This window comes from Pipistrellus kuhlii, unplaced genomic scaffold, assembly GCF_014108245.1.
Source record: "Pipistrellus kuhlii isolate mPipKuh1 unplaced genomic scaffold, mPipKuh1.p scaffold_m20_p_78, whole genome shotgun sequence".
Taxonomy (NCBI): domain Eukaryota; kingdom Metazoa; phylum Chordata; class Mammalia; order Chiroptera; family Vespertilionidae; genus Pipistrellus; species Pipistrellus kuhlii.
In genome coordinates this window covers 693,187-711,297 of record NW_023425582.1, presented here as the reverse complement: position 1 = coordinate 711,297, position 18,111 = coordinate 693,187, and the positions used below count along the sequence as shown (strand labels likewise).

General features: G+C 55.1%; 1 protein-coding gene across 2 annotated transcripts in view; it reads right to left on the bottom strand.

Moving 5' to 3' along the window:
* CSMD1 (CUB and Sushi multiple domains 1) overlaps positions 1–18,111 on the bottom strand; it is a 605,853-nt gene that overhangs the window by 308,834 nt on the left and 278,908 nt on the right. For both annotated transcript variants that reach the window (XM_045576232.1, XM_045576234.1), the window contains exon 4: positions 956–1,150. In XM_045576232.1, coding sequence (XP_045432188.1) covers positions 956–1,150 — 195 coding nt within the window. The remainder of the gene's footprint in view (positions 1–955; positions 1,151–18,111) is intronic.

The window sequence follows — 18,111 nt, the reverse complement described above, 5'->3', positions numbered from 1 at the left end:
CATGGTGCGTGTCAGCCCTAATGGAAAAGTTAAGTACTAAAGCGTCAGACACGGATCTGAGCTTTAATTCATGGACCTCGGGGACCTTTCAATGCTAACACAGTGTTTATTATGTCCGCGGCCCCGTGAGAACCGGGGATGTGATGTAAGGAAGCCGGGAGCACGCTCCCAGGCCTTCGCTGACCAATGCTGGCGATGCTGCTGTTTTTTAAACCCCCCGGTGAGCTGTGCTGAGTGAAGTCCTGGCCACGGATCACAACCGCTCTCCCCCAGGCTCCGGGCCAGTGACACGAACATCACCCACAGGCACCGCGTCTCAGGCCCCGGACAGGGACTCCCCTCAGGCCAGCCCTGGATGGCCCTCGATGACGGGGCTTCCCTCGGAGTGTGGAAAGGGCCCTGACATTTACCTCTCGGGGCTCTCTGTCGTTTTTAATGAGAAAAATATGAAGAAGGGAATACTGCCCGGTGGTTGAGTGTTAACCTATGAACCAGGAGGTCACAGTTAGATCCCTGGTCAGGGCACAGGCCCAGGTGGTGGGCTCCATCCCCAGGGCAGGGCGTGTAGGAGGCAGCCGATCTGTGATTCTCTCTCATCATTGATGCTTCTCTCTCTCTCCCTCTTCCTTCCTCATTGAAATTAATGAAGATATTTCCTTTTAAAAAGGAATGACCACACCACACGGACATAAAGCTGTGTATTAAAGCTTAGAAAATGCAGCCTCAAGAGATGGGAACAGGGGTAGCAGCTGAGAGGGCCTGAGAAGGAGAAGGAAGGCACATCTGGGATGTAGGGAACATCGCTGAATGTGTTAACTGACTTGACCCCCGTTTCCTAGGTGACGGAGCACGGCTTTGGGACCAGAAGGGACGGCCTGGGGAAGGCCAGCAGGCGGGCCCTCCGTCCTCGGCGGGGACGGACCCGGCCAGCCCCCCCTCCCGGCGCAGCACCCACCTCTGCAGAGCGGGGCCGGGAAGTCCCAGGCGGCGCCGCTCCCCGGGCTGACGATGCAGGTGAGTGTGGCGTGGCCTTCCAGCACGTAGCCGGCCAGGCAGCTGTAGCGGATCTTGTCGCCGATGTTGAACCTGGATCCGTGCAGCACCCCCTTCAGGATGTCCCCGGGGTTCCCGCACGTGTGGCTGGGCAGCACTGGGGAGAGAGCGGAGAGGACAGGTGAGCACGGCCTGGACTCAGGGTGGTCTATGGCTCAGAGCGTCCGCCTCCCGGAGGTATGACCACCACAAGCCCATCCCCCGTCTCCCTCGGCCTGGGCGCGGACAGAGAAACGCGCCCGTGTGTCCTACTCGCCATCCAGCGCTTCTGGAAAGATCTCGTTAGTTAAAACGATTGCACTTTGTTTGGAGGGAAGACAGGGTCCGTTCTAGATGGTGTCCAGACCCCTTTTCTAATGGCGAGTTACTACCCTCTCCGACAGGCAGCCATGACAGGCAGCCATCGGAGAGCACCCAGGACTCGGGTTTCTGACCAAGCGATTAGCACACATGAATATTCATGCCAATGTGCTTGTGACCAGCACTGCCCGGTACACACCACTCATCAATGCCCAATAAATGTCTGATGGACAAGCAACTTTAAAAACCAAAGACCACCCGTTAATCTATGGGATGTTAATAAGACTGTTCCATGATTTTATCGGAGCCAGCTGTGTGGGTCCACCGACACGCGTGGGCACCGTGTCTGACTCACCGCACAGGGGCAGCTACGGCTTTCACATGCAGGTGCTGCATTTGCCGTCCGGCGCCTGGCGCTGTGCCTTCCTGGCCGGCTCCCTCTGTGCGTACACCATTCTCTGCCTCACGCTGCAGCCCTGAACCTCCCGAGGAGGAGCCATCGCACCCAGAGATCATTCCCAACCTGATCTGTGCGCCATGCGCAGACCACAGTCTCTGCCCTCCCGCCGTACAGTCAGCCTGTCCTCTCACCATCCCCTGTCCTCCCGCGGCACTCAATAAGCCAAAAACCCTGCTATTTACAAAGGAACAGCTCCCAACAAAAGTATCTAAGTGAGAGGCATTACACTGTTCTATCTTCTTTTCAAGTATCATTAATTGGTGTTAGGGAGAGAGGGGGAGAGAGAGGAACACTGATCTGCTGTTCCCTCACTCATGCCTTTGCTGGCTGCGCCTGGCACATGCCCTGACTGGAGCATGAACTGCAAGTCTGGCTTGTGGAGATGACACTAACCAACTGAGCTGCCAGCCAGGGCTGTTATTTCATATCCACACCCACCCGTGCTGCATGGGCACAGAGAACAGGTTGATATCCTAACATATAAAAAGCCAGGGGCCGTCACAACCAAAGCAGCCAGAGGAACAAGCGAACAGCAGGCTGCATTGGGCGACCAGGCCAGCAGGGGGGTTAGTGAGGGATGACCAAACTACTGAACAGCAGGCTGCATGGGGTGACAGGCCGGTAGGGGGCAGTAAGGGGTTACCAGGTCAGCAGAGGGAGGGAAGGCGCAGTTAGGGACAACCAGGCTGGCAGAGATGGGCAGTTGGGGGTGACTAGGCTGGCAGCGGGGGGAGGGGGGGGAGAAAGGAGTTAGGGGTGACCAGGCTGGCGGGGAGGGGTGGCATTTGGGGGAGACAAAGCCATCAGGGGGACAGTTAGGGGTGATCAGGTCAGAAGGCAGAGGTGGTTAGGGGTGATCCGGCTGGCAGGTGGGCAGTTAGGAGCCAGAAGTCCCAGATTGTGATCCCCTGAGGGGTTCCAGATTGGATAGGGTGCAAGCTGGGCTGAGTGGACCCCCCCCCCCCACACACACACCTGTGCACAAATCTCATGCACCAGACCTCTAGTATTATCTCTATGTACAATATAATAGAGTGAAACTTTTTGTTTTGTTCTTTTATACTTTAAAAATAGATCTTGTTCCCCCAATGAAAGGGAATGTAGTATTTCTAAAATTATCTTATTATAACATTAAATGTGAACAAAGTAAGCTATGTAGAAACACTAAGAAAAAAAATACTACCTTTTAGATATTTAATATAATTGATATGTTTATAAAATCACTATTTACATAGCAAAGTTATTCAATTATAGTTAAAAAAACAACAATAGTTTCTGAAAAGAGTAAAAACAACAACAACAACAGTTTGATACACAATAGAAACTCGTTAATTTGGGTCTAGAAAAGAGATTTTCAGCCAGTGTGTGAAAAGACGTTTTTAAAACACACAGCACCTGACTCTCTAGTCAGGGGCACTGACCTCCTTTCCCTCCGACAGTCAAATAAAAGACGGAAACAGCCCACACAATAGCTGTCTGGTGTGAGTGAATCAAAATAAAACCACTTTGTTTCTGTCAGATTGGCAAAAAAATACACTGCATTTTCCGGTGTGCCCCAGAATTCCAGGCCTCAGACTGTGTGCGAGAGATGAAAAGGGCTGGCCGTCCCTATTCTGCAATCATCTTTGCTTGTTACAAAAAGGACATCCTTTGTTCATTGTCACAGCCCTGTTTCCGAGTCCATGAGTCTTTAGGCTGCTGTCAGCACCTGGAAGTGTTTCAGCCTCTCACTGCTGGGGTCTCTCCGGGAGGAGGGTCTCTCAGGAGGAGGGGTCTCTCAGGAAGAGGTCTCTCAGGAGGACGGTCTCTCAGGAGGAGGGGTCTCTCAGGAAGACGGTCTCTCAGGAGGAGGGGTCTCTGAGGAGGAGGAGGGTCTCTGAGGAGGAGGGTTTTTCAGGAGGAGGGGTCTCTGAGGAGGAGGAGGGTCTCTGAGGAGGAGGGTCTCTCAGGAAGAGGGTCTCTCAGGAGGACGGTCTCTCAGGAGGAGGGTATCTCAGGAAGACGGTCTCTCAGGAGGACGGTCTCTCAGGCGGAGGGGTCTCTGAGGAGGAGGAGGGTCTCTGAGGAGAAGGGTCTTTCAGGAGGAGGGGTCTCTGAGGAGGAGGAGGGTCTCTGAGGAGGAGGGTCTCTGAGGAAGAGGGTCTCTGAGGAGGAGGATCTCTGAGGAGGAGGGTCTCTCACCAGGAGGGTCTCTGAGGAGGAGGGGTCTCTCAGGAAGAGGATCTCTCAGGGAGGAGGGGTCTCTCTGGGACCCTGTACGGCATCCTCACCCACGTTCCCCATGCTGGTGCCTTCAGTATAAACCTGGACTCACAACCCACTAGGACACCCTCCTGGACCCAGCCTCACCTCGGAGCAGGGACTTACCAACTACAATACAATCGCACAAATGGTCATCCTATATCATAAAAGGCTAATATGCACTCAGACCAAACAGGGGAGCAATGGAACTGGTCGCTATGACATGCGATGACCACCAGGGGGCGCGTGTGGAACATGGCAGGTGTGGGCAGCAGGTGGCAGGGTGCAGAATGTGGCAGAGAGCAGAATGTGGCCAGCTTCGGCCAGGGTGGGATGGTGGGGCCGGTGAGCGGGGCTGCCAGACCAAGGCGGGGTGCCGGTCACTGTCATCGGGGTGAGCCTCTGTTGGCTATGAAAATTCTTTGCTCCCACAAGCTGTGGGCACCAGCAACAGGTGTGAGCAGGGCCAGTGCCAGGAGCAGGGCTGCTGGCAGACAGGTGATGGGGTCAAGGGGGAGGGGGAGGGTGAGGGCACAGCAGGAGGGGCCGGAGGGGGGGTGGAGGATGGGGTGAGACCTGCCCCTGTGCCCACCACTGCCTTGCTGCCCACAGTTCCTTTCAAGGTGCACTGGGCCCCTGGTTAGGAATACAAGCCAGTGAGTTCCTCTGGTCCCGATGTGCTCAATAGCTGAGGTTTCTTAACAGGACAACGTGAGCCCCTTCCAGATTAAGGTTGTAGGAAACGAGACCTCGCGGCCCCAGGTCATTGGTTTGTCTGAAAAGGGGCCCTGTGTGCCTGCGGTTCTCGGCCGTGTCCTTCGGAACAGCTGCCCGGCTCTCCCGGGCAGAGGATCTCAGCTCTCTTTCCCCGCCAGGCTGGAGGGATCGCAGGTTTTATATGTGGACCAGAGGCCCGGTGACAAAACCGTGTACGGGTAAGGTCCCTGGGCCTGGCCAGTGACCAGGGCCCGTCAGGTTCTGGGCCTCCCACCTCCACGCCTCCTCCTTCCCTCACCCCCTCAGCTCCTCACCACTGCTGCTGGTCGCCCACCACGTTCCGCACTGCCCCCTTGTGGTCAGCGCACTCCATAGTGAGGGATCAAACTCCATGTGTCATAGCAAGTGGTCAGACTGAACTCCCTTCTGACCAAACCCCCGAGGGGCCACTTAGCACATTAGCCTTGGATGGACATAGATTTCTGGTCTGACAATGTGCCTCTTCCTTTCCTACTTGGCGAACTCCACCGGAGGAGACACACTTGTTTGGACTCGTTAGGGTAATCCCAGCGCAGCTGTTGCGAGAACAATGCCGCCACGGTGAGTTGAAAGGGGTTTCAGAATGAGCAGGCCCACAATGCATCTGAAAACCCCCAGCAGGAAAGAGGGGAGAGGACATGGGCCAGGACAGCATGTGGCTACGCTGAAAATCCTCCCCATGGCCCATTAAGTAAATGTGCACGACCCTTAATTCTGCTATTTATAGGGTAAGGATTTAGAATAATCCAATAATCCGACAAAAAGACAGTGTCATGATACCACCACAAGATGAAGATTACTCCTAGATGTGAATCTGTGTCTGAGGAAAGAGAATGTGTATCTGCGTCCAGACCCGGCGGCTCTTAACGGCTAACGTACTGAAACCACCTCTGTGATTTTCTAAAACAAACCGATGGAAGGTAAAGCCTTCATTAGTTCCAATACTCAGATACGTTTCATGGCTACTAACCTTTACGGATGCAAATGATTTGAGCAAAAAATCTGTCACAGGTCAAATAAAGCGACTCTGGAATTACACGGGAGTTGATAACTCAAAATGTCATGTGTCCCCTTGGAGAATAGCGGTAATTGGTAAAATGTGAAACGGCGACTCATTCAGTCCCCGTCGTGGAGTTAATCTACCTTCACAGCCTGCCTCACACGGAGCCAGGGACATCAGCTCGGTGTGTGAGGTGTGCGAACGCCCTCGGCCTGTTCGATGGGTGTGCAATGGTCAGTGCAGAGTGGCCTCCTGGCCCTGCTGTCCCGCATGTCCCATTTTCTCAGTACTCCGTGGTGACCCTGGCCCTTCAGTCCCAGGACCAACCATCCAGGCGGGCGGCTCTTCCCAGGGGCCCACCTTGCTCTTCACTCAGGCCACGCCCACCCTGTTCTCCATCCAGGCCATGTCCATGCTGTGCTCCACCCAGGCCACGCCCATCCATGCTCTCCACCCAGACCACGCCCACCCAGTGCCACACCCAGGACACATGGGAGAATGCAGCTCGCTGAGGCACCTGCTTTGCTAACTCCTCACACAAGCTCTTGTCCTGCTGAGGAGGATGGAAGACCCAGGAGACGTCAGCTCCCTCCCTGCACCCTGAGGCAGTAAACGCCAGGAAAGACCTCAGCACTCTGGGACGCACTGACTGGGCATCTGCAAAAGGCACCCACCGTGGCTTCCCTGGTGAGCACCGAGCCCGGGGCTCCCGCGGTGACCACCAGCACCCACTGCGACCGGCCCTCCTCGCTCTGTGCGCACCTCCCTCCATGTGAATCGGTGGGAGAAGACAACCCGCGGTGGAAGCCACCGCCTCCTCTTCGCGGTGAGCCCGCTGCACACAGCAGGCGGCCCTGTTCCCGGAGGAACGTCTGGGCATCTGGGCGGGCGCTCAGGTCGCATCTGCGTAGGGCAGGACCCCAGGTGGGCACCCCTGGGTGAAGGCCCATCCGCCATGCCAGGTGCGCCACCGTGAATCACATCATCATCAGCGGTGGCCCTCAGCCACACCCGGTTCCTAACAATAACTAGTCTAACAGTTTAATGAGTTCCCACTGTTAGTACTGTGTGTACATGGGTACCCACACTCAGCCAAAAGCCAACAGCTCAAAACCAGGCAAACTTCCCCAAAAGGCTGCAACGGTTTTACATCCTGTGGACACGTTTCCAAGGGCCAGTTCAGATTCCTATTCTCCGCCCTGAGGCAGCTGCCTGTTCCCTTCACCGTATTCTCTTATTTATGTCCCTGCACATTTCCGCTTATTATGCACTCGGCCATAAATGAACAACCTAGCTGAGACTGGTTTGGCTTGGTGGACAGAGCGTCGGCCTGAGGATTGAAGGGTCCCGGGTTCAATTCCAGTCAAGGGCATGTACCTTGGTTGTGGGCACATCCCCAGTAGGAGGTGTGCAAGAGGCAGCTGACTGATGTTTCTAACTCTCTATCCCTCTCCCTTCCTCTCTCTGTAAAAAATCAATAAAATATATATATTTTTAAAAAAATAAACAATCTATGTCTAACTTTGTCCTAAAGGAGTTGGGTATTCATCTTAACATGGAATCCTACCCGTGCAGGGCAGTATTTCTAGCTCCTCCACATTTCAGGGATGTTAGTCTTCGGACTGCAGATCTGGCCCCCCCCACCCCCCTAGATCAGGACGGGGTGTGTCCCAGCTCCCATGTCTTTGCTTCCTGTCACCAAGTTTAATGCTTCTGCCTGGTGACTCCCGAGGGAGCTCTTCCTTCTCTGCCCCCGGGCTGTGACCCTCCCCGCGCCCCCGCTGGTCCCCGGGGAGGCCTGCCAGGCACCGCATTGAGCCCAGCTGTGCGCCCCACGCTCTGACTGGCACCTGACTCCCGATATAGCGCATCCTTGACAACGACCTTCCTGCCACGTCGCTCCCGGCCGCCGTCACCCTGCCTGTCTCCAGGCCCCTCGGTCCCTCTTCTGTCTCCAGTCGGAAAAAAACAGTGCTATTTCCAGAAATGCTCTCCGCCCGGGGGGAGGAGGAAGAGTACGTTGGGAAGAGATGACTGCTGGCCAAAAAGAGGAGCAGGCAAGTAATTGGCATGGAAAACGCTGTACTGACTCTAAAACCAGCTCACACGTGCCAAGGGCAGTTCGGCTCCATGTTCTCCACTCTCGGGTAGTTAGCATGTTCCCTTCGCGGTATGCTCTTAATCATGTCCCTACACATTTCAATTCTTCATGGAATCGGGCCATACGTTAACAACCTGTGTCTAACTGTCACACTAAGAGAGCTGGATGATCAAAGTTTAACACAGACTCTTACACGCGAAATGGAGTGCTTTTAGTTTTCCCTGTGTCAGGGCTATTTCTTCCTTCCTATACTTTAGAAAAACAGGGTGCAGCACCTCCTGCTTGGAGATCACATTTTTAAAAAAAATGTATTTTATTGATTTTTCAGAGAGGAAGAGAGAGGAATAAAGAGTTAGAAACATCGATGAGAAAGAATCATCGATCAGCTGCCTCTTGCACACCCCCTACTGGGGATGTGCCTGCAACCAAGGTACATGCTCTCAACCAGAATCGAACCTGGGATCTTTCAATCCGCAGGCCGATGCACTATCCACTGAGCCACACCGGTTTCGGCGAGATCACATTCTTAAAGGGCCCGTGTGTGCTGGCTTGCTGGGGCGCGATACAAATGCTTCCATTTCATGCCCCCCCCCCCCCCACCGAGGTGGCGTCCACTCTGCCTGTGTCACACGTCTGGTCTCACTGCTGGGCCAGATCGCTCAGAGCACGTCCCGCACATTCTCCAGGGGAGGCCGCTCACTTCGGACGGTGTGGAGTCCCAGGCCATTTCCTCGCGGCCACTGACCCTGAGATAGGCACGGGACACGCTCCCTCCCTGGTGGGAGCTGCCCGGTGACAGACATGGCGTGGGGGAGTGCCGTGGGGGAGTGTGTTCAGTGCCGTTCCCTGAGCAGAGAGACGGAAGGTGGACAGGCCGTGCCCCGTCCCTGGTTAGAAGCCATTGCCGGCGACAGAAGTGCTTTATGCAGATGGGTGTCAGCTGCCCCGGCGGGCGGAGCCCCTCACCTGGTGATGCTCCTGCTGGTCCTCAGGGCCAGGACCGTTTCCACCCTTGTCCGCCTCAGGAGCTGATGCCCCTCGGACTCTGCCTGTCCCTGGGAAGGCGTCCCCCGGAGGAGGGCACGTCCCTGCCGCCCGGCTCAGGGGGCCTTCTGCCAGCGCCCAGCCCTTCCACAGGAGGAGCACACACTGCCCCTGCCTTCCAGGGACTGGGGGCCCCATGACCCCTCGGTCCCTGGGCCATGGGACTGGCTTCCTGGGAGCAGCCAAGCCCCTGGCTGGCCTGCCCCAAGCCTCCGGGGGAGTTCCCGCTTCTCCACCCCTTCTGCCCCAGAGGAGAACCAGCCGGGTCTTGGTGAGAGGGCTGTGAGACCCAGAGTTCTGGGAGGGTTGGTGTGTACATTGTACCAATCAAACGAGGAGAGGATGCTGGGAAGTTGGTGTTTACGTGCGATTCTCTTTCTGAACGCTGCTCCTCATTAGCATAAAAAACCTGCGAGGACTGTAAGGAGACTGGGCTGGAAACCTTTGGAAAGTGACACCCCATAGTGTTTACCGTCCAATGGCCATCCCCGGGTGCCTGTTCCAGGGCTTCCACTTCACCCCACTTCTCACAGCACCGCATCCCCCCCGCTGGCTCCTCCTCCCCCCGCATGGCCCAGAGCCCTCCTTACAGCTGCGTGGCTAGCTGTGTGCCGCTCCCCGCCCTCGGGGTCCATGCTCTTCCTCAGCAAACGTGGCACCTTCACCCTGACGTTTCCAAACACGGTATCCTCTGCCCATGTTCCGTCAACACCCAGCTCTGCTTCTCACCCCTCCTCCGGGCGGTCCTTGTGGATGGACAGTGGGCAGGCTGCCCCTCAGAAAAGACACTGGAGATGCCATGGACAACATGCCATGTATGTCACTTGTATGTCACTTGTATGTCACTTGCCCCAAGTGTGAACAGGTTCCCCTGTGACCATTTTAACCCTATAATTAACGGGAATGCCCTTGCCTGCACAGCCCCCAGCCATAAAGTACGCAAGCCATATTGACTCTTCCCAGGCTTACCTTAACAAATAAACAGAAAACGTTAACTTTCCCATTATGTAAATAGGTGAAGCGTAATCTGCATATATTTACATAATACGTTACTAATCAAATTAAGCCATATTTACATAAAAGTGATTCTTTATCCTACACAATATAAATTAATGGGCTTTTAATTTCCCCGAGGTAAACAGAAACGCAGTGGTGAAAGTTAGGTTTTGTATTTAACAGGATGCTTAGAGAGGTAAATTAGCTATCTAAAGCCAACAGATGCATGCGATTTCTATGGAATGTCCTTGAATTTGAATTGAGGAATTAAACAGAAATGACATAGGATTATACAGAAAAACTTTTCCATGTTACTAGAGTTTACTATTTTATAGTTAAAAGATCAATTAAAAAAATATATATGGATGGATATGCGGGTTCTTTTCTTTTTTAACCCTCAGCTGAGGATTTTTTTCCATTGATTTTTAGAGATAGTGAAAGGTGTGGGGGAGAGAAACATCAATGTGAGAGAGACACATGGATTAATTGCCTCTCACACGGCCTGACCTAAGCCTGGGGTGGAGCCTGTAACCTAGGCCTTTGCCTTTACCTGGACAGAGAATCGAACCCTTAACCCTTTAGCCTGATGCTCTAACCACTGAGAAAACCCACCAGGAAAGTTCTTCTTTTGTATTTAAAAATGGAGTCTTGGCTGGTTCTGACTGAGAGGGAGAGGGAAGGAGAGTCAGGAGGTGAGAGGGGGAGGAAAGAAGGGTCGGGGGTGACAGGGGGAGAGAAGAAGGTCAGGAGGTGAGAGGGAGAGCAGTTTGCTGACCACCACTCTATGTGACACTCAATGATGGACACACATCTTGGGTATTTTCAATGCTATAGAACAGTGGTTGGCAAACCGCGGCCCTTTGGCCCTTTGGCCCTTTGGCCCCTTGGGTGTGGCTCTTCCACAAAATACCACGGCCTGGGCAAGTCTATGTTGAAGAAGTGGCGTTAGAAGAAGTTTAAGTTTAAAAAATGTGGCTCTCTTGCCGAAACCGGTTTGGCTCAGTGGTAGAGCGTCAGTCTGCGGACTGAAAGGTCCCGGGTTCGATTTTGGTCAAGGGCATGTACATTGGTTGCGGGCGCGTCCCCGATAGGGGGTGTGCAAGAGGCAGCTGGTCGATGTTTCTCTCTCATCGACGTTTCTAGCTCTCTAGCTCTCTCCCTTCCTCTCATAAAAAATCAATAAAATACAATATATACTTTTTTTAAAAATGTGACTCTCCAAAGAAGTTTCAATCGTTGTCCTGTTGATGTTTGGCTCTGGTGACCGGTGAGTTTGCCAACCTCTGGGCTAGAATGTTCAGCATCAAGAGTCCGCCTGGTGTAACACGGACCTGGCGTCTTCCTCCAGGAGCAGTGACTGTCACCGACGTCCCTTCTGCTGGGAGCTGACCGTGCGGGAAGCCATGTCGGGGGCGAGTGCAGCTATCAGGGGAATCTCTACACCTTCCTCTCAGCTCTGTGGTGAACCTAGCACTGACATGAAATCTGCAGTCTTCCCCATACATTTAAAAAGACACAGACCTGCAGCCAGCCGCTCCCTCACGAGCCCCACGCCTTACAGGCCCGTTCACGCATTACTGTCTCCTGTGCGTGTCCCTGTGTCTCGGGGCAGAGCACATGCTCAGCAGTCGGTGCTGATGGATAAGTGAGCTCTCCCGGGAAACGGCCGGGCAGGCCATCCCTCTTCTGTGCCCGCGGAGCTGGCAGCCGGGGTCTGGGCACGGGGTTCCACCCGCTCTTCTCCTAAAACCCAGGGCCGCTGGCCACGTATGTCCATTTGCCTCGTTTCTGTAAGGATACCAGGAGCAGTGCCCACGCCACGTGCAGTTCCACGAGCGAGGTGCCCATGGAAAGACGTATGAATGGATGCTCGGCGCCCTCCTGCTCCTGAGAAGCGGTTGCCATGGCTACTGCTGACTCAGAAGCAGTCACACCACTGGTTGTAGTAATGACTCCTGGTGCGTCCCATTCAAAGCCGCAGGGAGAGTGAGGGAGCGGTGTGATCCTGGCGACACACACGCTGATGACCTGGGCTTAGGGAGCAGTGACGCTTCACACAGGAAGCCCGGGCCCGTGGAAGGAAGCAAGCCCCTTCGACACAGATTAAAATATGGGAAGAAAAATTCAAAGGAGGTGCCCAGCTCTGGGTAGACGCCCGCTCTCCCTCCGGCCTGCCTCACGCCCGGTGCGTAGCTGTGGACAGTGTGGTGCCCCAGGGTGCGGGCTGTGTCCTCTCCCGTGGGAGTTCACCGGTTGACATTTTGGAAGAAAGAGGCAAAACTGGAAGGTAAACTTTAATGGTGGTCAAACCGGCTGGGACCACAGGCCACAGGCAGCGCCCTCGGTGCCCGGTTACTGCCTGCTCAGGCACCGACGCCCGCTGAGCCTGCTGGCCAAGGGAAGGCCTGGGCAGCAGGGCGGAGTGGGCGGCCCTCCCTCCGGTCACACACAGGCGCTCACAGATGAGAAGGCCGCATCCCGCCACCGCAGAATGAGGCTAATTCCAACACCATCCCGCCCACGTGCTCTGAATAGAGCCTAACTATGTGAGAATGCACGCAATGCGTCTCCGATGCGACGGCCTTTCAGCACAAAGGCAGGCGTTCTGAAACAACAGAGGCATCAGACGAAGCAATGACACAGCACACAGCACTCCCCATCTCCACTCCTCTTTATTTTCCTACAGAATTCGGTTTCTCATCAGCTCCTTCCTCCCTCGCTCAGGTCACAGGCTGAAACGGGGGGCAGGTGCCGTGTCTGGGGGGCTGTGACCCTCTCCAGGTCCCGTGCTTGATTCTGAGGCCGGTGCTCACCTGTGTCGTCCACCCCCTGAGAACCTGGACTCCGAAGTCACTGACTGGGGCGTCAGGACGGGAGAAAGGGTGGCAGAGGTGCTGGTGGTGACGTGTCCACTGCCTGTGCGGGTGCTGAGCAGGCTCCGTCCCCGTGGCCCGTCCCCACATCCGTTCCCTCAGCAGCACTCCGCCTCCGCCCTCAAACTCTCTGACAACACCAACCCTCCCTACAGGAGGACGACGTCCTGGCAAACAAGCTCTTCTGAGTCTAAGCCAGCGATCATCCAGCCCTTCCTTAGGGACTGACAGGAGACAGCCTGTGCGAGGAGGCGGCCGGGTACGGAGAGAAGTCCAAACAGCTTCAGTGTTTTCTCCCCTGCCCCCTTTTTAATATATTTTATTGATTTTTTACACAGAGGAAGAGAGAGGGATAGAGTTAGAAACATCCATGAAAGAGAATCATCAATCAGTTGCCTCTTGCACACCCCCTACTGGGGATGTGCCCCCAACCAAGGTCCATGACCTTGACCAGAATTGAACCTGGGACCTTTCAGTCTGCAGACGGAGGCTCTATCCACTGAGCCACACCGGATTCAGCAGCTTCAGTGTTGTCCAGGGGACAGAACTCACTCGGACTCCACTGGACTCATTACACAGCCGTGAGCACACAGTCTGCATAGGGCGAGGGAGACAGAGTGGACATGGCCTGCCCGGGAGGTCTCTACTTCCCCATCGCCTTTCCGCCCTCTGCCCTCTCCCTTCCACACACCGCCCAGCCCAGGTGGGAAGCAGCAGTCACCAGCCGGAGCCGCCAGCCCAGCTTCTCCCTGCCCGCCGCAGGCTCAGCGAGCCGGCTGATTACAAACGCCAATTCCACAGCTCGTGGAGAGCAAACGAGAAAGCTTCTGAAGAGCTAGCAGCGCCTGAGGATCATAAAGCCCCAACCACACAGCTCCCACCAGGATGAGGGCTATGAGCATAATCAGGAGTCTGAGGAGCGAAAACAATGCCGGGATGGTCCTTCCGGCACCGGATCCTTCTTTCTAACCAACAACCCCTGCGGTCTGAGGAGATGCCGCAGGCTCCCTGCAGCAAGCCCTCGGATCCTGAGCTTCAGAGCACGGTGCAAATAAAATAAAGTAAAGTAAAAAAATATAAAGTAAAATAAAATAATAAAATGTAAAGTAAAATAAAATAAAGTAAAATAAAATAAAATGTAAAATAAAATAAAATGTAAAGTAAAACAAAATAAAATAATAAAATATAAAATAAAGTAAAGTAAAATAAAATAAAGTAATAAAGTAAAATAAATAATAAAATAAAATGAAGTAAAAGGACGCCAGCACAAGTACACACTGTAAGAGCCAGGGTCTCAGAGACTGGAAGGGAGGGAGACAGTCTTGTTTCACACCGCCTGCACCTCAACACAGAGCCACACGTCTGAAGAAGGAAACGCAAGGTTCGAGGAGGATTCTGCAGTCCCTGGGGCACAGTCCCGGCATCAGCAGGGTTCGCGGTCTCTGGGGTATCCTGTGGCCCTAGGTGGAGTGCAGATCTGTAGGGGGCGCAGAGGCTGGTGGGGACGAGGAGGCTCACTGTGCCAGACAGGAGCATACTGGAGGCCCCGGCTTCAATTCCGGTCAAGGGCACATGCCTTGGTAGCAGGCTTGATCCCGGTAAGCATGCAGAAGGCCACCCATCCATCGACATGTATCTCTCTAAGACCATAGGAAAATACATTATGATTCATGACAGTAGCAAATTACAGTTATGAAGTAGCAATGAAAATAATGTTATGGTTGGGGGTCACCACAACATGAGGAGCTGTGTTAAAGGGCCGAGGCATCAGGAAGGTGGAAGACTGCTGCTCTATAGCAAAGTCCATCAGGAGCAGAAGGAGGGCCACCGTGCTGTGCGGAGGGAAAAGGCAGACAGGAAAATGCACGCAGCTTCACTGAACAGTGAAGTTTTCCGGTGGCCACAGGGGACAACTCCCCAGCAATGATGGAGACGCGTCTGAGAACAACAGCACCTAAATCTGCAGATAGGCCGTTTCTCCCGGCTCACCTAGCCAAAGGGGGCAGCTCGGGACCCAGAGGGGAGGACAGTAAGAGAGAGTGAGGCACAGCTGGCTCGCTAAACGCATTTTCAATGGACAGAGCTGTGATTCCCCCCAAACTATGGACTTTGCTCTCATTCCGGCCCCTGGAAGTGACCGCTTCACGGTAACCGGTAGCAGAGTGCTCACCACGGGGCGTGGGTGGCGCTGAGCTGGGCCTGCCGATGGCGCTCCTCGCAGTTTCCTGTCCTCACAAGCACAGGGAGAACCGCGAACCTTCCTGCCATCTGCCGCTCCCCTCCGCGTCTGCTCCTTGCTGTTCTTTATGTGTGTCTATTTTTAATTTGTTTTCCTAGTCCCAAACTCTTTGTTAATTACATGAGCGCTTTAGACTTTATCCCTTAAAACATTCATCTAAAGGTAGACCGGCCAAAACCGGTGTGGCTCAGTGGACAGAGCGTCAGCCTGAGGACTGAAGGGTCCCAGGTTCGATTCCGGTCAGGGGCATGTACATTGGTTGCAGGCACATCCCCAGGAGGGGGTGTACAAGAGGCAGCTGTTTGATGTTTCTCTTTCATCAATGTTTCTAGCTCTCTATTCCTCTCTTCCTCTCTGTAAAAATCAATAAAATAAATAAATAAATAAATAAATAAATAAATAAATAAATAAATAAAAATAAAGGTAGACTGACATTGTGGTTAAAAATGTCAGGGGTTCATTCTCTCTTCCCCTCCAACTCCCACCACCTTGTGGTCCGATGTCGACTACGATGGGACCCTGGGACCCTCAGCCCAGGCCATGCCAGTCCTTTGGAAGGAAAGTCAGAGCGAGGTGCTGAGGGGAATGGAAATGACCTTTCCCGGTTCTGATTAAATGAGTCTGTTCTTCATGCTGCTCCCGGCAGGCCATCTGCAGAGGGTGCCTATTTATAGACGTGGTGGTTTAAAACAGCAAAATTGATTAATTTTCACATTCCGCGAGGACTGGGGTGATTGGATTCACATAGTGATGGTTTCCCCGTCGCCGGGGAGAGCTTAGAAATGTGAAGGTGGCGGTAAACAGGACCCTCGCTGACCGGGTGTGCATTAGCGGCAGCTTAGAATGCATCGTGGCAAAGACACTGGCGTTTATCCCTCAGCCAAATGCATACTTCATTCTCACACTTTGTGACAGCCTGACGCGCATGTCAATGCGCGCTGGACCTTCCACGTCCCAGTGTCCCCGGCCCCGAGTCAGAACACTCAAAGAGATACGCGTTCCTGCTGGCTGGCGGGTGCAGAGGCACCGAGGTCTGAGGGTAAAGAAGTGAAGCATCGATAGGTGACAGAGAGATGACAGGTATAGATAGGGAGATGGCAGGTGATAGCTGTAAATAGATGGGTGATAGACATAAACAGAAGATAGATGGATGACAGATTCAGATATAGGCTTAGATAGAAAACCCATAGACACATACAGAAGTTTATGGAATTATGGAAATACTGCATTTCTATGACATTACAGCCTAGTCATGAAAACCGCAGGACATGCCGATGGAAAACAGTGCTGTTAGGGTTTTGACCGACAGCCCTTTGCTCCCCAAGCTCAGCTAGCCGGGACTGAGGACCAGCCATGCCCCCGCCTGGCACGGTGCCCCTCCTGTAATGCCCCCTCCTGGCACAGTGCCCTCCCTGTAATGCCCCCTCCTGGCACGGTGCCCTCCCTGTAATGCCCCCTCCTGGCACGGTGCCCTCCCTGTAATGCCCCCTCCTGGTACGGTGCCCTCCCTGTAATGCCCCCGTCTGGCACGGTGCCCTCCCTGTAATGCCCCCGCCTGGCATGGTGCCCTCCTTGTAATGCCCCCGCCTGACACGGTGCCCTCCCTGTAATGCCCCCCTGGCACGGTGAGCCTCCCGTAATGCCCCCTCCTGGCACGGTGCCCTCCCTGTAATGCCCCCGCCTGGCACGGTGCCCTCCCTGTAATGCCCCCCTGGCACGGTAAGCCTCCTGTAATGCCCCCTACTGGCATGGTGAGCCTTCTGTAACAAGGGCAGGAGCACCTCCCAGCACAGATCACGCTCCCTCTGTGGCAGGTTCCCAACAGGAATTGACAGAAATGTTCTAGGAATGGAGTTTCTTGGCACCATCTCGGCCAGGGAGGCGAGCCCGCCAGGCTGGCGCCTTCCTCTGCCCTCCCTGCGCACATCATGGTGACGGGAAGCCAGGACCAGGGCCACGTGGGCACAGACACAGGAAGCCAGGGCCAGGGCCACGTGGGGACAGACACAGGAAGCCAGGACCAGGGCCACGTGGGGACAGACACAGGAAGCCAGGACAAGGGCCACGTGGGGACAGACACAGGAAGCCAAGGCCAGGGCCACGTGGGCACAGACACAGGAAGCCAGGACCAGGGCCTCGTGGAGACAGACACAGGAAGCCAGGACCAGGGCCACGTGGGCACAGACACAGGAAGCCAGGACCAGGGCCTCGTGGAGACAGACACAGGAAGCCAGGGTCGGCGGCCACGTGGGGACAGACACAGGAAGCCAGGACCGGTGGCCACGTGGAGACAGACACAGGAAGCCAGGACCAGGGCCACGTGGGGACAGACACAGGAAGCCAGGGCCAGGGCCACGTGGGCACAGACACAGGAAGCCAGGGCCAGGGCCACGTGGGCACAGACACAGGAAGCCAGGACCGGTGGCCACGTGGGGACAGACACAGGAAGCCAGGGTCGGCGGCCACGTGGGGTCAGACACAGGAAGCCAGGGTCGGCGGCCATGTGGGGACAGACACAGGAAGCCAGGGTCGGCGGCCACGTGGGGACAGACACAGGAAGCCAGGACCGGGGCCATGTGGAGACAGACACAGGAAGCCAGGGCCAGGGCCATGTGGAGACAGACACAGGAAGCCAGGGTCGGCGGCCACGTGGGCACAGACACAGGAAGCCAGGGCCAGGGCCACGTGGGCACAGACACAGGAAGCCAGGGCCAGGGCCACGTGGAGACAGACACAGGAAGCCAGGGTCGGCGGCCACGTGGAGACAGACACAGGAAGCCAGGGCCAGGGCCACGTGGGCACAGACACAGGAAGCCAGGGCCAGGGCCACATGGAGACAGACACAGGAAGCCAGGGTCGGCGGCCACGTGGAGACAGACACAGGAAGCCAGGGCCAGGGCCACGTGGAGACAGACACAGGAAGCCAGGGTCGGCGGCCACGTGGAGACAGACACAGGAAGCCAGGGCCAGGGCCACGTGGAGACAGACACAGGAAGCCAGGGTCGGCGGCCATGTGGGCACAGACACAGGAAGCCAGGGTCGGCGGCC